Consider the following 20,046-nt stretch of genomic DNA (forward strand, 5'->3'; position numbering starts at 1 on the left):
GAAACGAAGCAACTGTGTTATTTAGCAAAAATAATAAATAAACACACCAGTCGGCCGAAGACCACCGTGGGTTTTTAGCTGGTACGGAACGTCGGAACGCTCTAATCACAACACAGCCTGTAATATGCCTACTACCGGTGGCCAGCAGCCACCGCACCGCCGTCTTATCTGGTTCTGCACGGCAAAATACACTCGGCAATCAATCTCGCGCGAGCAACCAACGTTGATGAGCGGGACAAACATTTGTGTATGTAAAAATCCAGTACCCTAGGGGCCACATGCAAATATTGCCACTTGTATGAAATATTACTTTATTTGTTGTTATTGCTGTAACTCCTTCCCCCCGGTTCCAAGCCGGTTTAACGGTTTAACGCACACCACCGCGCACCGCCACTAGCGACTATCGCGACTCGTACGCGTACGATCCGCGTGCACCGGTCGGTGTGATGCGCATCCGCATCGGCTCCATGTTCGTAATTTGTTTTCAATAAAATTAATTACGTGTCAGATTCAGTGTAAACGTTAGCAGCGGAGCCACTGTGCGCCATCATTATCATTCGCGTGCATGGGCCGGCCAACGATACGGTTGGCCATTGCTGACGTCGGGACCGAGCTGATAAGCGGCGGTGGGGCCCATCATGCCAATACCGGTCACGCTGAAAGATGCTCCGGATTTGCTCCGGCGAAGTGTCAATCTATCATGTACAGCATGACCTTTCGAACTCCCGAATGTGTCGGCCACTATCAGTGTGTCGGGCCTCATTCGCTGGTTCGCCGTTTCGGGTGTGGTTCCTCTCACCTCGGCACCTAGTGAAATTGTTGTATGTTTCGAAATGTTTTTTTTGGGTTTGATTTGATTTCTTATTTCGTTTTATTTTCCGCTCCAACTTTCAAGCCGCTCCTCGGCCAAAATAAAATAAAGGCCACGGCCAACGAACACGCGAAACCGAAGTGTGATTTTAATTGGCTGGCGTCATCCATCGTAGCAATCCGGTGGCGCTCCGTTTTGACGTTTTGATAACGATGGCGAAGCCAGAAAACGGTGGCATAAACATAAATAACAACAATTAGAGTGTCCTACTGCAACCGAACCACCGTGCACCGCGCCCCTACAATTAGTGATCCGCGCCTCGCCTCAGAAGTCCGGTTATCAAGCGACACCCAAGGTGCCCCCTAAAACGCGGGGTTTACAAATTTCTCGTTGATTTGTTGGTGACTTCAAGACGGTTTGCTCCATTAATCATGTGCCAGTGCGGAAATTGTGTATTTCTATTTCACTTTCACTCAATCTCAAGTTAAACACACAATGTCTTTCGCGCTTTTGCAGGCTGCAGGAATCGATCTGAAGGAAAACCTCGCCGCTGGTGGCGCACCGTGGCCTTATCCCTCCGTCTACCATCCGTACGATGCGGCGTTCGGCTATCCGTTCAACTCGTAAGTATCCCAATTCTATTATTACCATATCCGCCCAAGGCACACCCTTGTCCTACCTGTTGGACAAAGGTGCAAAAACTTGACAGCTTGTTGTGGTGGATATACGGACAACGGCAGGAATTAGTCGCTACCGGGTAATCTTTCACACCGCGCAGGAACGCGGTCACCACAAAACATGTGTTTCCTCCCTCCCTGGGGGGGTCACAACCACCCCTCACAATGCCGCCCGTTTTTAAGGCGACAGATAATTACGTCCTGAGATCCACCTTGGTGCCTTCGGCGCAAGAGAATCGAGTACATCGAAAAGTTGATTAATTAGGTTAGGATTACATATTCCACGCGTGGTGCCAAGAGTGTCAAGCACTAACGCTAATGCTCATCCTTGGTGTGGCGGCTTTCAGCACCCACAGCACTGCTCTGTGTGCGGTGTTTTGGCTTTCATGTGACAAAACTTCTAAGCGACTGCTGCCGCCAAAACAGTTGATGACAAATTTACGACACACTCCAGGTGGAGGCCGCCAGTTGGTGGTGGTGGTGGTGGAGGTTTCCACGATATGTTTTCCAAGCCGTAGAATCCCAAACCAACAAAACCCTTTGATCAGTTAACACCCACCGCGTACACCGTGCGGACACTTTTACGAAAGCCGGACGGGAGTATTTTTCTTTCTCCTTCCTGTTTGTAATTCTTGACAGTATCTCAAGAGTATTTGTCGCTGCACCGCGCCACGGCGCAAAGAAAACACGCGGCCAATCATAGCCAAACCTCATGGCTTGTTCGGGGGCAAACTTCGATAAATTAGTGATTGATTCTCGGAGTGTCCGCAGCACAGAACACAGAACACTCGCGCTCCGCGATGCGCCCTTTGACTTGAGAGCACCCCGCGGACCCCGCTGCAAACGCAAACACTTGTTCCGCACAAACAAACTGTTTATCAGTCAGCACTCGCGGAGGGCACCCGCGACTCGAGCCCGAGGGTGGTTTCTGATGAGTGATTTACCGATTTTCTGCGCGCCCCGTTTTTTTGTTTTGTTTTTGCTTCACCCCTAAATCAAAGAGGACCGCCACCGGCACCGACAGTTGACTTTGCGATTTGTTTTAAACACACACACACGCAGCCGATGGTTGCTTTTCCTTTTTAAATACTTTTTTGAAGTGCGATCGCTACTGAATTGCTGCGGTGCGCTTGAATAGTTTCAGTGTGCGATGTATGACGATAGTGCCACAATTTGTTCGCCGCGAGGAAGGTTTTTCCCTCATCGGGAGATAATAACATCGCGCGGAATGTCATGTTGTGCGTATAATTACTAGGCAACGGCCAAAAAAAACAAAAGATGTTCAGTTAGTTTCAAAAACCAAACCACTCACATTCTCGTTGTGATTAATCATTGCGCTCTACCACCGAGGGGTACCTTAACCAGTAAAACCCCCGGTGGAAAGCACATGTACAAAACGTCTTCATTATGCAGCAAATGTTTTCGTTTAATTAAAACCATTGCACCAGCAACCGCCACATGCACAAATGCGTCAAGTGCCACTTTACACCGACCAAACATGGCTTTCTCGTAGCAAGCCATGGTTTTTTGCTTCATAATTTTGTCTTGTTGGGGGGAGAGGGTTTTTTTTTGTTTGTCAATAACCGTATTTGCTTGCGCTTCATCAGCGTCACATCAAGCCGACCTGTACGCCGTCCGTCGACCGAAACGATTCCTACACGTGTCCAAGACTTTCTTTTACAGCAGCAGCAGTGACAGAAGAAAACATACGCTTCGCCATTTTTTTTTTCCTCGGCCCCCCCGACGGTAGCAGAGTGCGTATGAATTATTGATGCGAATTATTACGCCAATTTATTATTCCGTGCCGATGTTAATTCTCGGTAATATTGTGTCGGCTTTCGCGGCCCCGACCACATGTCACATGCCCATTGTCAATCTCGCGAAGGTATTTCACGAAACATCCAGCTTGACGGTTGTGTTTTACAAGGGTGAACCGCGGGTGTGCCGAAATGGAAATTCCACCAAAAAAAACTATCATACCTATCGTGTTTGATCCATAATAAGATTGGAAAATTGAATATGAAGACGGGGGGATTGATGGGGAAGACATTAAAATGAGCTGCAGCAAAGCTTTTCGTTGCCTATTTTATTTTTTATTGTCGATTGTGATTGTCGTTTGATGCGGAGATGGCTCATAATTGCATGGCGATTTACCTGTTTGGGGCAGTGTTGGATGGCTTCCGGCAAGCAAAGCACAGCCTGCCGCCGGTGGCAAGGTTAATTAATGTCAGGTTGCTAACCACACCGCCACAATGTGGCATGTGGCATTAAGATTTGGCCCAAGATGGCCATTTGCAAACGATGGCAATGGCAGCCTTGTCGCATCGAATGACAGTTGGACATTTCGGAACGCTAACGTGTCTATCATCTAAATCCCTGATAAGATCGACCACTTCCTGCCATTCAGTTCGGATGGCCACGTTCGCCTCCTCGCCTGATGCCAATCCGACTGATCGCATCAGGCACGATTCGGTCGTTGGACGCTCGTCAATTTTTCACCGCCGTAGGTACCCGGGCCTGTCAACCGGGTCACTTCCGATAAGGGCGTGAAATGAAGACAGTGCCGACGCGTACAGCGGATCAGCTCCGATCCGATGGCCATCTCGGTAAACGAAGAGGAAAGAAGAAGTGAACGAAAAGAAAAAACCAACCGGAAATGAGCCGACACAACGACACAACCGTGTCTAGGTTCCCGAAAAAGGGAACAAACCACCGGTAACCAGCGCCGATGGTGCAGGTTGCATCGCTGCAGTTTCGTGTCACGATGCGCGCGTCAACCGCAGCCACACTGTCGGCTGGCTGCTGCTAATGAATTGTGGCCAAAGTTGGTGGTGGTGGGCCCTTTTTACGGTGTTTCGTTGAACGAAGTGAGAAGAATAAATCAATCGACCCACACAGCCAATCGGTCGCGTGAAATTGAAGAAACACAACGGGGAACGATTTATCTAGCCGAATGATCTTTCCGCGATCGTATCACCTTATAATGGGGTGGAAAAAGGTGTTGGAAAAAGGGATGATTTCGTGGGGTTTTTTTGTGTCTTCCTCTAGCGCTGTGGTGCACCTGTAACTTAACCTGGTCTGGATGGGTAATTCTTCACAGTTGTCGGTGGGAATTGGAAAGTAAAAGACCATAAAAAAACCTCGAATTTATTTCAATATCTTAATTTTTCTAATCAAAGTTGCATAACAACGAGGCGAGTGAGGCACATTTTTATAGTAATTTTAAGTTTATACACTTCTTTTTTATTAAAATCATAAGATTATCTGAATTTAAAGCTTAATTGATTACGTTCAAAAGCTCAAGAATTCATGGAATACGGCTTAAGAGCTACATATCATATTAATCAAGCAGCTGTACCACGCCATACAACACACCATATGTTTGAATTGGAAATTTTCGGAAACTTTTGCACCGTGTACACACCGTGTTACCTTCTCGGTGCATTCATTAAGAATTTAAGACCACTCCACTTCCTTCGCCGGTTTTGCAAACCGATTTTGTGCGATTGGATTACATCGTCCATTGATTATCCCAAAAAACCGAACTTTGCTTTTTAATTTACATCTCATGTATCGTTTTTTTTTCTTCTCCCGGAAACCGTGACGTAACGAGGACGAATTGGGTTGCTTGCACTTGGAGAAGGGCAAAAAATCGATGAAATGGAACAATAGCAAATAAAAAAAACACACAGACAAAGTGCACCAAAATGACGTGCCGATGGGATTTCGATTCGCCATGCAATCGTCGTTTCTTTTTAATTCAGGATTACATGGCAGCCATGGAGGCTGTGGCGCCAGATTTTGTTTCTCATCCGTACGGTTGATTTTTCGATCATTTCGCAAATGCTGCCTTCTTCCCATTTTCCGGTAATCGCGCATTCGATGGGAAATGGGGTGGGAAAATGTGATTTAATTTTGTACGTTTTGTTTTATACGTTGGAAGGGATTGGATACTGCAATGTTACATGCGCTGCATTGAGAGGAACAACGCATTTACATCGAACATTACATATTGTGCCACTGGAAAACCGTCTCCTGAAAGGGTGTACGGGTATGGGGAAAATTAAATAAAAAATTTAAATGAAACCACTCCCAAATTTTGTGCACATTGCGGATGTGTTCGCTTGTTTTCAGTCGAATATTCTGGGGTTCGACAAAAAAAACAGGTCGTCACCTTGTGTAATGAATTTTTTAACCTCAACTCGAAATGCTTAACATTGCATTCGTTCGTATAATTTTCCATCCAGCAATATTTACCCTGATAAATTCTACTTTTTATCGATCCTACCTTTGGATTTGTTGTAGAATTTCTCTTTTTTTTTTAAATTGCAAAACCGTCAACCAGACGAAGTCGTCAATTTCACCGAACGTTCTTCGATCCAAATCCAAATCGCGAATAATTGCCCTCGCCACCATTATTTTCCATCAAAAGTCAATCAAGCATTTGTCAGGGCGGCGGTAGATTTACTGTTGACGCCTGCGAAAACGGTTTCCGAATTTTTTTCCATTTCGGACCATTTGTCACGGTTACGCGGTCGCCGGCGGTTTGTGTCGCGTTAGCCAATGCTTACGGTTTTATTTATTTATTTCCTGCTGTTGTCTGTTTGTTTTGTTTGTTTTGTTTGCTTTTGCTTCGACGGTTGTTAGTTTTGTTTAGAAACATATCGCCGGAAACGCTTTTGCGCGACAGATGATCCGGGACCGCGAGAAGAATTATCGGTCCATTGGTCAGGCAGCATCGACCGACCGGTGGGCTATGCCGGGTTTCGATAACGAGCCTCGAAAGGGGGAAGAAAAAACGGGGGAGTTTGGAAATAATGGTTGGAAAATGATAAATTCATACGCCCGGCTAGCTGTCTGGCGAATTTTCACCATCGGTCAACGATGGTCAACTCAAAGAATGATTGACTTTCGCGCGACGCGATTTCGATACGCGTCCATTAAACCATCCGGGCCCCGCAAACGGATGCCCCCTAAATGGGATGCCACCGTTGGCAGTTGGCGAGAATTTCTTTCTTTCTCCCCCTTTTTTTGTTTGCGCGTAATGCGGATAACGGCAAGATAACGCCTTCCTCACATCGATCAGTAAAGGGTAAATACAGCGCGACGACCGTGCGACGACCGATAAATCATGCAATCACTACCAAACCGGACACTCCAAACGGCTGAATTGGCGTAATTTATCTCTTTTATCAGTGGCGTAGCGTTTGAATATTTATTCCCGCACTGGCAAAGTGCGCTGCTCGTTGTTCGTGGCCAGAAGAGTGCAACGGGCAAAAGAGTGCAATCCAATGCTTGGCAAAACCGCGTGACCAACCGGCGGTGCTGGTGAGGTTCCGAACGGGAGAGGAGGGCAACAAAATTTACAACGATATAAATTGTCAACACCTTGCAACGGTTCGAAGCGATCGTTCATCGCGATCGCGCGCCGTTTTGCAAAATCGGGTAACGATGGATTTCCTTCACATCCCGGTGCAGGCCACCGCAAAACGGTGGGGAAAGGAGGAGGTACGGGCAGATGGACAAATGCACCGAGGCGATGATGAGGTTGGCATTCGATGACGATGGCCATAAAATCGCCATGTTCATTATCCGGTACCGAACGTGAAATGCAAATTGCGATCCGGTGCAGAATGCGACCCGCCAGACGATGTCACCGCCGTCCAGTCACTATTAATTTGTACACTTTATTAAGTAATATGTATTAATTTAAAAGGAAAGGCCTACATATTTGTTTCTCCTCCCTCCTTCCCCACACCGTATGTACATCCCTCGTGTCCCTCCCTCCCTACTCATGCACATATTGATCGATTGACAAAGTGTCTGTGTGCTCAGCCCGCTGCTTAGGTTTTGTCTTCACCTCGGCTGCTTCGGTTTGTCCAAACGGGTCAAACGGTTTAATTGGCAAAAATGTGACTAGATGCAAATTGCAGCACGGTGTCTCACACTCGCTCTCGTACGCAAGGACACACAGGGTTGCTAGCTAAATTATGAGGAACGATCTGTTCGATGGGGTTTGTGGATGGCGTTGTTGTGTTTGAGGGCAACAAGCGCGAAAGCCGACACGGCTGCATACTAATTTGCGGATATCGTTTCACATTAATCAATTACTTTATTGGATTGGAAAGACAAAAAAAAACGACCGTGCCGACGCCGAAGATTGATTCGGGCTTCTTTAGCATTTGCCGTTTGCCTCGTCTTCTCTCGCTCCCGTCACAAACTTCAAACCGGAGGCCAAACCCCTGGCCACAATTATATACAACACCACACGAGCAAACGCACCGGCTGTGCTTTGTTATGATTTTCGATAATTAATACACCATCGCCGGAATGGTGGAATAAAAACAAAAAATCCTTCGGTAAACTTTGTGGCCATTTAACCCACCCCGAAAACGGTTGATTTGAGCTTCCGCTGATCAACCCGAACTATCGGGGGAGAGGGTGCTTCAATCTGTGCGTTGGATTTTATGGCACCGCCATAAGAAGGTTTTTGCCGTACACCGTTCCCGGCCCGGGCACGCCACCATTAATACATTATCGTGGCAATCGCCACGCCGTCATCAGGCTTCATGATATGGCCACTTACCCGTACCTGTCGGTAGGTATTCATTTACACCGCGATCGTAAAACACATCAAACAGCCTAAAACAAACATCGACAATCAGCGATCATCGAATGGAAATGACTACCCTTTGAACAGAGTCGTTCGTCTGAAAGGGCGACTTTGTCCGTTGCGTTGTTCGGACGTGTCAATTCTATTTTCCACAATTGGTTGTTTTGGGGGCTTTGTAACGTTGTGTTTTCCCTCGTTATGGGAACTTACCAGCCGAAGCGAAGCAGGAAGCACACGAAGACTAGACATTGCTTATCGAATTCACTCACATATGGAAAGGGCCTGTTTTGGAGCAAATTCGATCCTCCACAGCCTTCACCTCTTGCCTTCAAGTGGCAACACAAAAAAAAACACTTCCAAATGGAGTGACCAAGCACAGTTTGGAGTGGTACTAAGCAGCAAACCCCGCCGGTCATGCAGGAAACACACAGAATTCGACGCATTACCCGATTACCCGGACCCGGCATGTAACAATACTAATTATTCAAGTGTGTCGTCTGTACAACTTGATCGTTTGACCATAAAAATAAAACAACCCCCGCCAACTCGGCACAAACATTCACCCGCCACACAACCAAGGCCGCACACAAGCATTCCGATGCGTCCCGAATTCCATCGATCGGAGTCTCGGATCGATTCGACTCCACGGCCCTAATACGCTACGGCTCGCGGTAATGTATAACTAATAATTCAATTGATTAACAATTAACTTACCGACCGTGTGCCGTGTCTCCAAACCCGTCTTCGCTGTGCAGTTGCGGGTGCAGAAGCAGAAAAATCAGACACCGCCCTTCACCAAACACGAACGAAACGAAAACCCAACCGCAGTTCTTCGCCGTGACACGTTCCGGCAGTACCGGCGGGTGACAAGTTTATGATGACGATTGTCATCTGTTTGAGTGGCGATTTTCGAACGAGTTGTGGTAGATTTTTTTAATTCGATTGGAACGATTTTTTTGGTTTTGTTTCATGCAGGGGTTTTCATGTTGTAGTGGCCACAATTTCAACCATTTTCTGGATTATTTTCCACTTGGAATTGGAATTTGCATTAAGGTAAATCCTTGGAAAAGTGCTATTTTGAAGATATTCGAGTATAACTACAGTTTACAGTGCAGCTTTTCCGAAATATCTCCAACTTTACCACTCTAACTCAAAAACCCCTGCAAAATTGTTGCATTTTTCTGTTTCGCGTTCACGTTCACTTCCCGCAACAGCAACAACAAAAAAATCATGGCACGCTGAGTTCGGGGTGAGTTTTAGCAGAATCGTCGTCGATCGATTGGTGAATATTAATGAAGCGCGAGCTGGTTTTGTGATTGTGAATGGATGGGACGGGAGGGGGAATCACACCGGGGAAACGTGTACAAAGACGCATTCAATCATTAGATGTCGCGAGCGGAACAATCCATCGCTCTACCCTTCGCGCGACACTGCTATCAGCCATGTTGGAGTGACATTTGTTTGTCGTTTAAACGATTTCTTATCGTGTTTCGTACGGCCCAATGAAGCCCGGGGTGGGTGAAGCCGGCATGGATGGAGAGCGAGAGAAACACCAAGGTAGAATTTATTCAAACGATTCCCGTATATCAAACAGCTAGCCAACGGACAATGGCTACCTGTTCATCATTAAAAAATGCTGCTCATCAATGCTCATAACAGCACCTATTATGAGTGTCATAAAATGCCTCAAGGGAGCCCATATTAAGTGAGCAGTGGCTAGACGCTGGTGAAAGTTTAGACAGAAAATTCAAGCTGGTTAACATCCGAACTATTGAGGGTGTTTTCGATTCGATCGCTTTTTTCTCCATTTATTGCTGTACGCAACATATTACACCGGACGCTTCTTGAAGGGGCGCATTCTAAACTCCTGTGTTTGTGGGTCAACATTAGAAACCGTGGCTTATTATTTATTTTCGATTCCGTGCACAGAATTAGGTTCGAAAACGGGGAAATAACAACCAACCTCCATGGTGGTGTACAACAATACTGGTGGACACACATTCCAATTCGAAAGGCATATAAACTCCGACCGACGTACATGAGGGGAAAGGGATGAAAACAGAGGGATGAAACGGCGGTGATTGAGACCGAAACCAATGGACATAAAATAATACAAATTATCGAGCGTGACAGGAAGATGACCATTTATAATGTTTTAATAAATATGTTTCCAATGCGCAAGAACAATGTCGTACCGGTGTTGCACAGCAAAAAAAAAAAAAAACGACACAGAGAGACGCGACACAAGCAAATCACCCCCTATGCATCACGCAATCGATTGCGAACCGAACGCATTATGGCGTCACGTTTGTGCATTCGAACCGTGGGCACTCGCTCAAATATATGGGCACGTTCACTTTTCGGGTTTGCCCACCCAAAGGAAGCGATGCATCAAAAAAGGCAGTGACACATGCAGGCAGGACCGTCTTACAAATGGGTGTTTCTGAGTGTTTGCCCAGTGACCAGGACGCTGCCTGGTGGCGCCGGATGGTGACTTCAACGAGCGGGTTGTGCGTGCGTGGAACAATATTGTGCACTTAATTTACTGAGGAATCTTCCGTTTTCTTCGCTTTCGTCTAGAATACAAAGAAGAAAAACACCCTTTTTCCTCCCCCCAGAAATCGTGGCGCGTTAATCTGCGCGTTGTAATCCTCCCCTGTAGCATTGTGTCAAAAGATTTCATTATAATGTCACCATCAATGTGGAATGTGTTGGAAAATTTATGCCTAACGCTTTGCTGCTCCGCTTCGTTCCGATTCAACGGGTGCAATTTAAATTCATCGCTCGCAAGACAATAATCGCACACTCTCACTCTCGTTCTGTGCCTAGTGCGTCTCGTTGCTAGTAAATCGTTGCCCTTCGAACGACATGTCGGTTGTGCCACAACATCTTCACTACACATTCCTCGATGTCTCGATTCAGTGCTGGATTCTTCAGGCGCTAAATGGTAGTCGAGTTTTTACGACGCAGTTGATCTGTGTACGTATCCATGATTTGTCCATTACTCCATCCTCCGACGAACTCTGCAGCTCATTGTTGAAGATGCCTGCAATACAATGTGGAACAGTTTTCCATACTATCACGTCGCTCATGCAAATGTTTGTTAAGCTCAGTAGGCCGTATACGGGTCGCGCAATAATTACCATTAATTATATTTTTTATTAAATGAGCAGCTCAGTGCTCATCCCGACGGGGACGATAAGAAACAGAAGGGCCTGACGCAGTGCCGCATGCAAATTTTACCCCCCAGCGAACAGAAAACAGATCACCGAGACATTTCGAACGAGACAATGGAGGGTGGAAGGTGTCATGATCATGAAGTCATGATGGCTGACTCAAAAACACGCATGAATGGCGCATCAAACGACACGCTTTTATACACAACATCGTCTTTTATTCCGCACCAGCTCAACAAACAGATCTTTTGTTACCGAGAATGGTTCTTCCTCACATGATGCCATTTCTCAACGATCTCAACAGCAAGAACTCCCCAAGAACTCTCGTCCAAGTCCAGCGAGCGTTTGCGAATAATTGCTTCAATGTTTCTCCCCTTCAGGGGCAAAGGGAAGGAAATCAGTGTCTGTGGTTTTTGTGCGATTCAACAATCCAACGCAAAATTTGGCAACAACCACCCCAATATGGTGGAAGCCATAAGTAATGGAGAGTCCGAGCCCGGTGCTTGTAAAACATGGCGTCAACTTTAGCGTTCGCTCAACGGCGATCGGGCGCAGATGTAACTGATACGGCTTCGCGCGCTGCAGTCCATGCAGCCGGACTGCATCCATCCTTCCGCTTGGGTCACTTTTCTGCCAATTTCCGCCCGTTAATCGATGCTTCCCGCCAATGCGGTTAAGCGTCTTAATGAACAATCGGCCGATTGTACTGCGTGCGTTTTGGCCCCAGACGCCAATGCCTTGGAGTCTTCCCCGTTTGCAAACATGCTGAACAGTTTTTTCCGATGCCGGACGAAGACGGAACGGTGTGCAGTAGGAACATCGACAACGACATCACTCACCCTGGGCCCATTCATCGAACTTTCCATCAACGTGGGTTTGGGTGGGCTGGTTGGTGAGGCTGGCCATAAGTTAAAAGGAGAAAATGGGAAATCCGATAAAAGTTGTCTGATAACGAAACGTGTGCACTCGGGACGGGTTGAAGAAGAGAAGAGAAGAAAAAAACACACCTCTTCCTCCTGGGGAAGTGGAATGGGACCAACGGAATGGGAAGCAGCAGAGAAGGAATCAATATAACATCACACGAACTTCAAGAAACAAACGCTTGTTAAGCCAAAAGATAACACGATGTTTTGCTTCGTGCCGTACAGCAATAATACCCCTTTTCCGAGCCGTTTGCGCCGTACTTCTTGGCGTTTTTGCGAGATTCGCCCCTCTCCCCCCCCCCGAAAAGAAAGACGCCATGATGAATACGGGATACGTTAGTCCTACGTACAGGGAAACGAAGATGTAACGGCAAAAAATCAACAACAACTTCCCTCCAAAAGGATGATAGCGCTTGCATCGTTTTGCGCAACGCAACGCAACGTCGCCGAACAGATCGGCGAAAATCATCATGTTTAAACGCTCGTTGCACAATATGCGAACAACCCACGCTCCGTACGCCGAAAGGATGCTGGATCGTTTTGCCGGCCACAGACCACAGCTCCACAGACACACAAATGGCACCGTTTCTGATGACTATTCATGGCGGTTTTAATTGCTTGCCGCTCAGGCGGTGCAGTTTATGGCTTGAAGATTCGGAAGAAGGTTTTGTCGAACCTGCAAATGCCAAACGCATCGCCGTGTCGCATCGGGGCGCTTGGTGGCTACTGATGTCCCTTTTTTTTCGACAAAACCTGTTGTGGTCCGCAGGTCTAGGAGCAAGGGCCGAGGACCGAAGGAAGTTTTTGTTTTGTGGTCGGTGGGAAACACCTAACGATCGTTCGACGGAAAAATTTCCCAAACACTACGGCTGTCGCTACGGCTTCTCGCTTCTCATCATACCGGAACAAAACCACAGCTTTGGGGTTTCGGTACCTCCAGTGTCCATAATGGTGGCAGTCTCGAATTATGAGCACCGGGTGTTCCAAACGGTGTGGTTACGGTCGTCCCATAATGGCTTCGTTTTTTTTTCCTCGTTAAGGATGTGTTCCGAGTCACTGAGCTTCATTTATTGAGGAGATGAGAAGCTGCTGCGGAAATTATAACTTACCGCATGTGGCTTTCATGTGGATGCTTACGGTATATTAAGAAACAATAGAACAAAATTGTATTACGAAGGATTTGAGTAAAGTTTGACCACCAGTGAATATTTAATTGTGCTTTCGGAAGTAGGGTGGTATTGTAGTAGACATCCCATCCCATCAATGCCTTGCGTTAGAAGTAATCAAACCTCTAGAAGCAATTTGAGTATTAATATACCGGGAGAGGTCGTTGGTCTTCACATCACAGGACCCTATAGCAAGTCCTGGACCTGGACCGTCTTCGACAACTCATATTATAGACCCAGAATTCCTGACATAGTTCTGGAACTCCATTATTGAACGAATTCCATAACCTTGTTCGCCACCAAGGAACATCTTACTGATGAGTACTTTCCCTTCTGTCTCTATTCCCTCTCACTCCAGATACGGTATGGATTTGAATGGAGCTAGGCGAAAAAATGCCACCCGAGAAACGACGAGCACCCTGAAGGCCTGGCTGAACGAGCACAAAAAGAACCCTTACCCGACCAAAGGCGAAAAGATAATGCTGGCGATCATCACCAAGATGACGCTGACGCAGGTGTCCACCTGGTTCGCGAACGCCCGGCGGCGGCTCAAGAAGGAGAACAAGATGACGTGGGAGCCGCGCAACCGGGTGGAGGACGACGATGTCAACCTGGACGATGATGATGACGACAACAAGAGCTTAAAGGACGATAAGGAAATACTAGGTGAGTGATCGTGATCGTGACGTAGACATCTAACTAGCATGGCGTGAATCTTAGTGTTATTAATATCACAAATATTTGGGCGTTTTCCCCTTTTGCTTGGCTTTCATAGATTCCAAAGATTCCGGCACGGGTTCGAGCGAAGATGGCGACAGGCCGTCGCGATTAGACATGCTGGATCGGCCCGGTGGCAGCGAGTGGAATGGATCTCGCAACGGCAGCGGTCCCAACTCACCCGACATCTACGACCGAGGCGTCCCGGGCCACCATCACCATCCACTGCTGCATCCCTCGAACTTCCCGCCCCACCTGCGGCCGGCCATTTCCACCCCGCCCGATGTGACCCACACGCCCAGCGGTAGCACAAACCCCAGCACGAAGCCACGCATCTGGTCGCTGGCGGATATGGCGAGCAAGGAGAGCAAGGATTCGGATTCCTCCTCCCCGACGGCCGGTGGCTATCCGTCGCCCGGCAAAATTCCCGTCACGCCGCTCGCCGGCCGAGGGCTCAACCCGCTGCACCACCACCCGTACATGCGGCCCGAGTTCTACCGGAATCTGTACGGCCACCATCTGGCACCGGGGTCGCCCGAGGTGTCCCTGCTCGAATCGTACCAGCGCACGTTCGGGGCGACGATCGGTGCCCACAACGGGCTGCCGGTCAGCATCAGCCCGCTAATATCGAAAGCATCCGGCAGCGGGCCACCGTTCGCACCGCTCAGCCTCACCACCGCCAACCACCACCTCCATCAGCAGCAGCAGCAGCAGCATCCGCACACGGCACCACCGCCCGGTGCGTCGCCCGCGTCCAGCACCTCCAGCAATGGGCCGGAAAATCTGACGCCCACGTCCGTGTCGCACCCGTCCGGTACGGGGCCCGGCGACGTCAAGCTGATCAACGTGCTGGCGAACAGCGCCAAACCTTGACCGATGGCGATCAAGTAAGTGTAAGCGGGTGCGGTGCAAGTGTTAAAAGACGAACCCTTTTTTTTTACCAAAACCAGCGAGTTTACCAACCAGCAAGTCAAAGTCGTTTCTTTTGCTTCCTTCTGTTGTTGTGTGCACCCACTTCCTTCGTGGTGGTGAACATGCGGCAAACGAAGCAGAAAACACAACAGCCTTTGAAACAAAAAAACAGAAACAGAAACAGAAACCGAATTCCGCTCAGATGGGGTTTACTTAGCGAAAACAGAACACACAACAACAAAAAAAACAAACACAATTTAATGAAATTGGACAATAAATTGAGTGCGATTGAGCTTCGATCCATTCTGGTAGCACGGAAGGAAAAACCATAGTCTCAAGCAGTAAGCGAAAGCTCGGCATGATAAATGAACTGTGAGCAGGGGACCCTGTAGGAAAATGGGGGTGGGCGGAAAATCGTCCCCTTTCCGGGGTGACAGTTGACACGGGAAGGTAGCGGAACAACAAAAAAACAGCGATCTTGGAGTAAGAAAAAAAAACAAACGTATCGGGAATTCTATACAAAGTAAGTGAACAGGCTGTTTTTCTGCCTCATCTCTCTTGCGTTGACCAAAACGACATTAAATAGGCAGATTAGTTGAACCTTCAAGCGCAGCTGAAACAAATTAATCAAGTAGGCCGTTTGAATTGACGGTTGTTTTCGTTCCGCGTCTCTATCTCACCTTTCGTAATGGAATTGGAATTATTCTTTAACTTCAATTGATTAACAACCTATTTGTTCCCTTTCTTCTGCATTTGTATGGCACAGTCCAACAGTGCAACTAGTCCCCGAGATGCAACGGTATCTTCTATGTGCGGATTTTGACATTTAACGGCTCAGTGAATTTATTGTACCAAATTCGGAAACATTGATGATGTCTTCTCGAATTCTATACAAATAAAAATTGTTTTAACCTTACGTCAAGTTTTGTGAGATCTATTTCACACAAGAATACATCATCCGTTATATCCGTACATATCCGCTACTTGAATAGTGTATCTCGGGGAGCCCTGATTGATTTCCCTTTGAGTTGTTCGCTTTTCGCCAATGTATGCAGCGATGCATAAGCGTAATTGACCATAGAAAGATCATTTTACCACCAAAACAATCATAAACCAAGGATCCAAATGAATACAGCAAACAGGCAAAACGGTAACACTTACTTAGCGAAACAAGGCGGCCGATTCGTGCTTGCACCATCGTGTACATAGCTGGCGCGTAGATTTATAACATTTGATAGTGAAAGTGCAGCGATGGAAGACATACAAAGCTCAGCAAAAAAAAGTGCACCACACGTTGCATTTTTTTGTGTCCACCTTCTTCCGTATATTCATACACACACACACACACCCACACAACCCATCCCCCCTCCACACACACTCACACCAATACGAAAGGGCGCAGAACGAGCAGTAACTAGTGTATGTGATATTAAATTGTATTAAATATTATTTGATAAGCGATATTGGAATAGACAGCAATTGTGTAGATTTGTTGAGTGGAGCTTTCTTTTTTTGTTTTTTTTTTTTTGGTGAGACATCCCAAAGGTGGCGGGGGAGGGAGGGGGATCATTCCACGTTGCGGTAAGTGAGCGAATATTCCCTTCGATCAAATGGCTTTATTAATTGCCCTAAAACCCACGTCTGGACTACGGTTATCTGTGTTTGGCAACTCTGTTTTTGGGGCTAGGGACAGACCAGAGATCCAGAAAGCACCCCTAAAGCTAGTTGTTGTACTAGGTTATTTGTTCGTTTGCCCTTCGTCCTTGATTAGCGAGCAACAAAAAAAAAACCGTCACGCAAAGGGTGTGGAATACGGGGGGTAGTAAAGATTGACTGAAAACATATCATTGTTCATTATCAGATGCGTTCATTATTTGTGCTTCCCCAAACAAACCGTGTCGTGTAGAACCATCAGAGCGCACCATCAGTGTGGTATTCAGTATTTACGTTTCGCTTCTTTTCGTTTTCGTTAAATATAAGTTAAACGTTCATGCGTTCGAGATTTATAAATTCGACTCCTAGGGAAACAAAGAAAAAAAAACAAACAGGCAACAACGTTGCATAGCATGCATGTAAGTGTAAAAAAAAAAACAGCAAAAATGTGTAAAAAAATACAAAAGATGTCGTAGATGTGAGTGTCCCGGAATCGCGCCCTTAGCTATCCCCCCCCCCTCCCCCCCCCCCCCCCCCCATCTATCCTTCCCACGTTAGTTAAATATTTAAATTTTTGCTATTTATTTTTGCTACACTTTCTTGGCACGGGCGCCCAGGGACGAACAAGAAACAGTGTTGCCAGCTAAGGTAAGGAGGTGTTTGTAGGACAGGTGTAACATGTGTCAGCAGCCTGCTAAATAGTAGCGGAAACTGCGTGCGGGTAGGAAACATTTGCGTGTGTGTGTGTGAGCGAAGGCAAAACACGAGCACGAAACACATCCCGAAAGGTGGCGTGCTGAATTGCTGAATTTTCGTACCACACTTTCACCAAAAAACCCAAAGCGCACGGAGTGTGTGTCTGTGAATGGCGGTTTTGGAAAGTCATCCCCAACTAGTGGGTAAAAAAAGTCCCCGCACATACTACCGTGGGACTACGTGGCAGGAAAGTTTATAAATACTATAAATATATCATTGTAATAATGGTCAATAGTCGTAATTGTACTGTAAATTATTATCGTAATGAGGTGTGCAAGCAAAACAAAACACAAAAAAACGCAGCAAAACACCCACACTGGAATAAAAAGTGGAGGAAAGTAATAAGTAGTGCTAATAATGATGCAAACCGAATTGAAGGATATAAAGCAAAAAGTGAAGAAGGAAAAAAAAAGCAAAAGGCAAGTAAATACCACGAAATTGAATAGGAATCGGGGGGTAAAGCGGTAAAATGAAACCAACGTAATGTTACTAGTTGCAATAAAAACAAAAAACCGAAAATAAAACTGAATGATATAAAACTAAAAACGTGGCGATGGCGTGGTGTAAAGCGTATCGAAAATATCACAACATGGTAGAAATGAGCGAAGAAGTATTTAAACAATTGATTATTATTCAACTTATAGGACGAATCAGATCAGTAAGATCAGATAACCGTATGTGAACGGTATGGCTCCTATCGGCAGACTGCAGCAAACCGGTAGCAAACCTAGCCCTGATGATGATGATGCCCCTCGAGAGCGTGTTCCGTGCGCTGGTGACATTGCGACTTTAAAACGTGGAGACGAAAATTATGACTTCAAGCGATGATTTATGATGACAAGCTGTGTACTCGTGTGCATTCGACCATCAGTCGACCAAGTCGTACAACACCGCAGGGGGGCACACAGGGCGCAGAGCCGCGGATCCCCCCCCCCCCCCCCCCCCTTGTTTTGGCAGTGGAATCAGGAATCCGACCAACCCTTCAACCGCAAAACACGCACGCCGACGAGAGCATCGAAGTAATCAAGGAGTATGTCAACCGATTGACGTCCGCATACGTCGGTCGGATGTTTCGCTGCTTTCATGTTCTACCTTGCGCATGTACGTGTGTTTGTGTATGTATATTTTTTCCAACCCCCCTCCCCCACCCTTTATTCCAATGTCTGAAAAAAGAAATGTCAATCTGAAGCAACTTCCACGGTCACCACTCTCCCGGTGCACCCGGTATAAGTGCAAACTTCCAGCCTCCAATCATCGTAGAAGTAGATGGAAAATTCTAAAAGGTACGAAATTCAATCTTTATCTACCCAACCTCACCCGCAACGGGTTCCTCCACACTTCACCCGCGCGATTGGAGCCGCGTTTGTCGCGATTGGAGCCTGTACCATTGACTTGTAACACTTGTTTATCCAGTCAATCTTTTTGTTTGCGGTTTTCCGCGTTCCTTTTCGCCGTAGACGATCGCCCTGCCGCGTAGCGAGTTCTTGCAAGCTTTGCGTCTGGATTGTCCCACGGGGAAATTGGTAGAGCGAACGAAATATGAGGACGAGAACCTGGTATTGGTGGGTTTTGTGCGAAACAAGTTGTCTAAAGTTGCAAAGCTTGTCCCAAATGGCCGAACGTCCAATCCATCTAGTCTAGACAAATTTTGGTATGGAGTTTTGGGCAGACTGTAAGTTCCACCGTACCACGATGATTATTATTGGATTACAACATGGATATGCTGTATAAAGCGTGAGCTGATGGCAATACAAATTATTTGTTGTTTAATTTTATATAATAAAAATATATCTGAAAGAGTTTATGTTTCGTTTTAATATAAAGTATAAGATATCGTTGTTGAGCTTCATGTCGGAGGCAGTTTGGAACTTTTCCAACAAGATCTACAAGATCTTGGTTATAAACACTGATCTTCAGTAACTTCAGTACGATCATGGGAAATTCTCAACAATTGACACGATCGTGGAAGAATTATTTAACTGTCTAAACAAGCAGTTGCCTTAAAACCTTTTGTGAAGTTGACCAATAATGCACTCCAACAAGAACATGCTGTCTAATGCTTCCGCTTCCGACGTCAATGGCAACTATGATCGAACAAAAAAAAATAAAGCACATAAATTGCTTCGCTCGGGACCGTTCGTTCCGTGGTCACCGCTGGGCTCATCTTCGCAAGAACACAACTCAGCGGATGTCAAGAATCAATAATAAAAATTGATTGCTTCGCTACTGCCAAAGACACAAAACCCGCTCGCGAGCTCCGAAAAAGGCCGACAGTGGCCAACAATCGGGTGGAGATGGCGAAGGCAAAAACGGGAAGCCGGTACAGGCGAACGAAAAACTCGCCCTGCAACGTGTACGAGGACATCCAGTTGCAGGATGGGACAAAAAAAAAACATGACATATGTTATGTAGGATGTATGTTTGCATTGATTACTACTACCGCTTCACGAACTTCGAATGCAGCTCGGGTGCTCCGTTTGGCGGTTCTGCAAAAGGTTCTGATGCTTTGTTTTTTTTTTGTTGTTTTGTTGCAAGTCCTACTGGATCCTTTTTTTTTGATACGCTTGTCATACTTTAAATGCAAAAAAAACCCACACAACCACACAGCATCAAAATATGACTTTCAGGCCCACCACCGGTTA

At 46.5% G+C, this 20,046-nt stretch overlaps 1 protein-coding gene across 1 annotated transcript in view; it reads left to right on the forward strand.

Annotated features, from left to right (window-relative positions):
- LOC128300368 (homeobox protein araucan) overlaps positions 1 to 15,175 on the forward strand; it is a 60,506-nt gene extending 45,331 nt beyond the window's left edge. Inside the window, exons 3-5 of the mRNA XM_053036396.1 lie at positions 1,328 to 1,434; positions 13,725 to 14,032; positions 14,142 to 15,175. Coding sequence (XP_052892356.1) covers positions 1,328 to 1,434; positions 13,725 to 14,032; positions 14,142 to 14,956 — 1,230 coding nt within the window. The 3' untranslated portion in view covers positions 14,957 to 15,175. The remainder of the gene's footprint in view (positions 1 to 1,327; positions 1,435 to 13,724; positions 14,033 to 14,141) is intronic.
- The last annotated feature ends 4,871 nt before the right edge of the window (positions 15,176 to 20,046 follow it).

The sequence above is a fragment of the Anopheles moucheti genome, chromosome 3, assembly GCF_943734755.1.
Source record: "Anopheles moucheti chromosome 3, idAnoMoucSN_F20_07, whole genome shotgun sequence".
In the NCBI taxonomy this organism is placed as follows: Eukaryota; Metazoa; Arthropoda; class Insecta; order Diptera; family Culicidae; genus Anopheles; species Anopheles moucheti.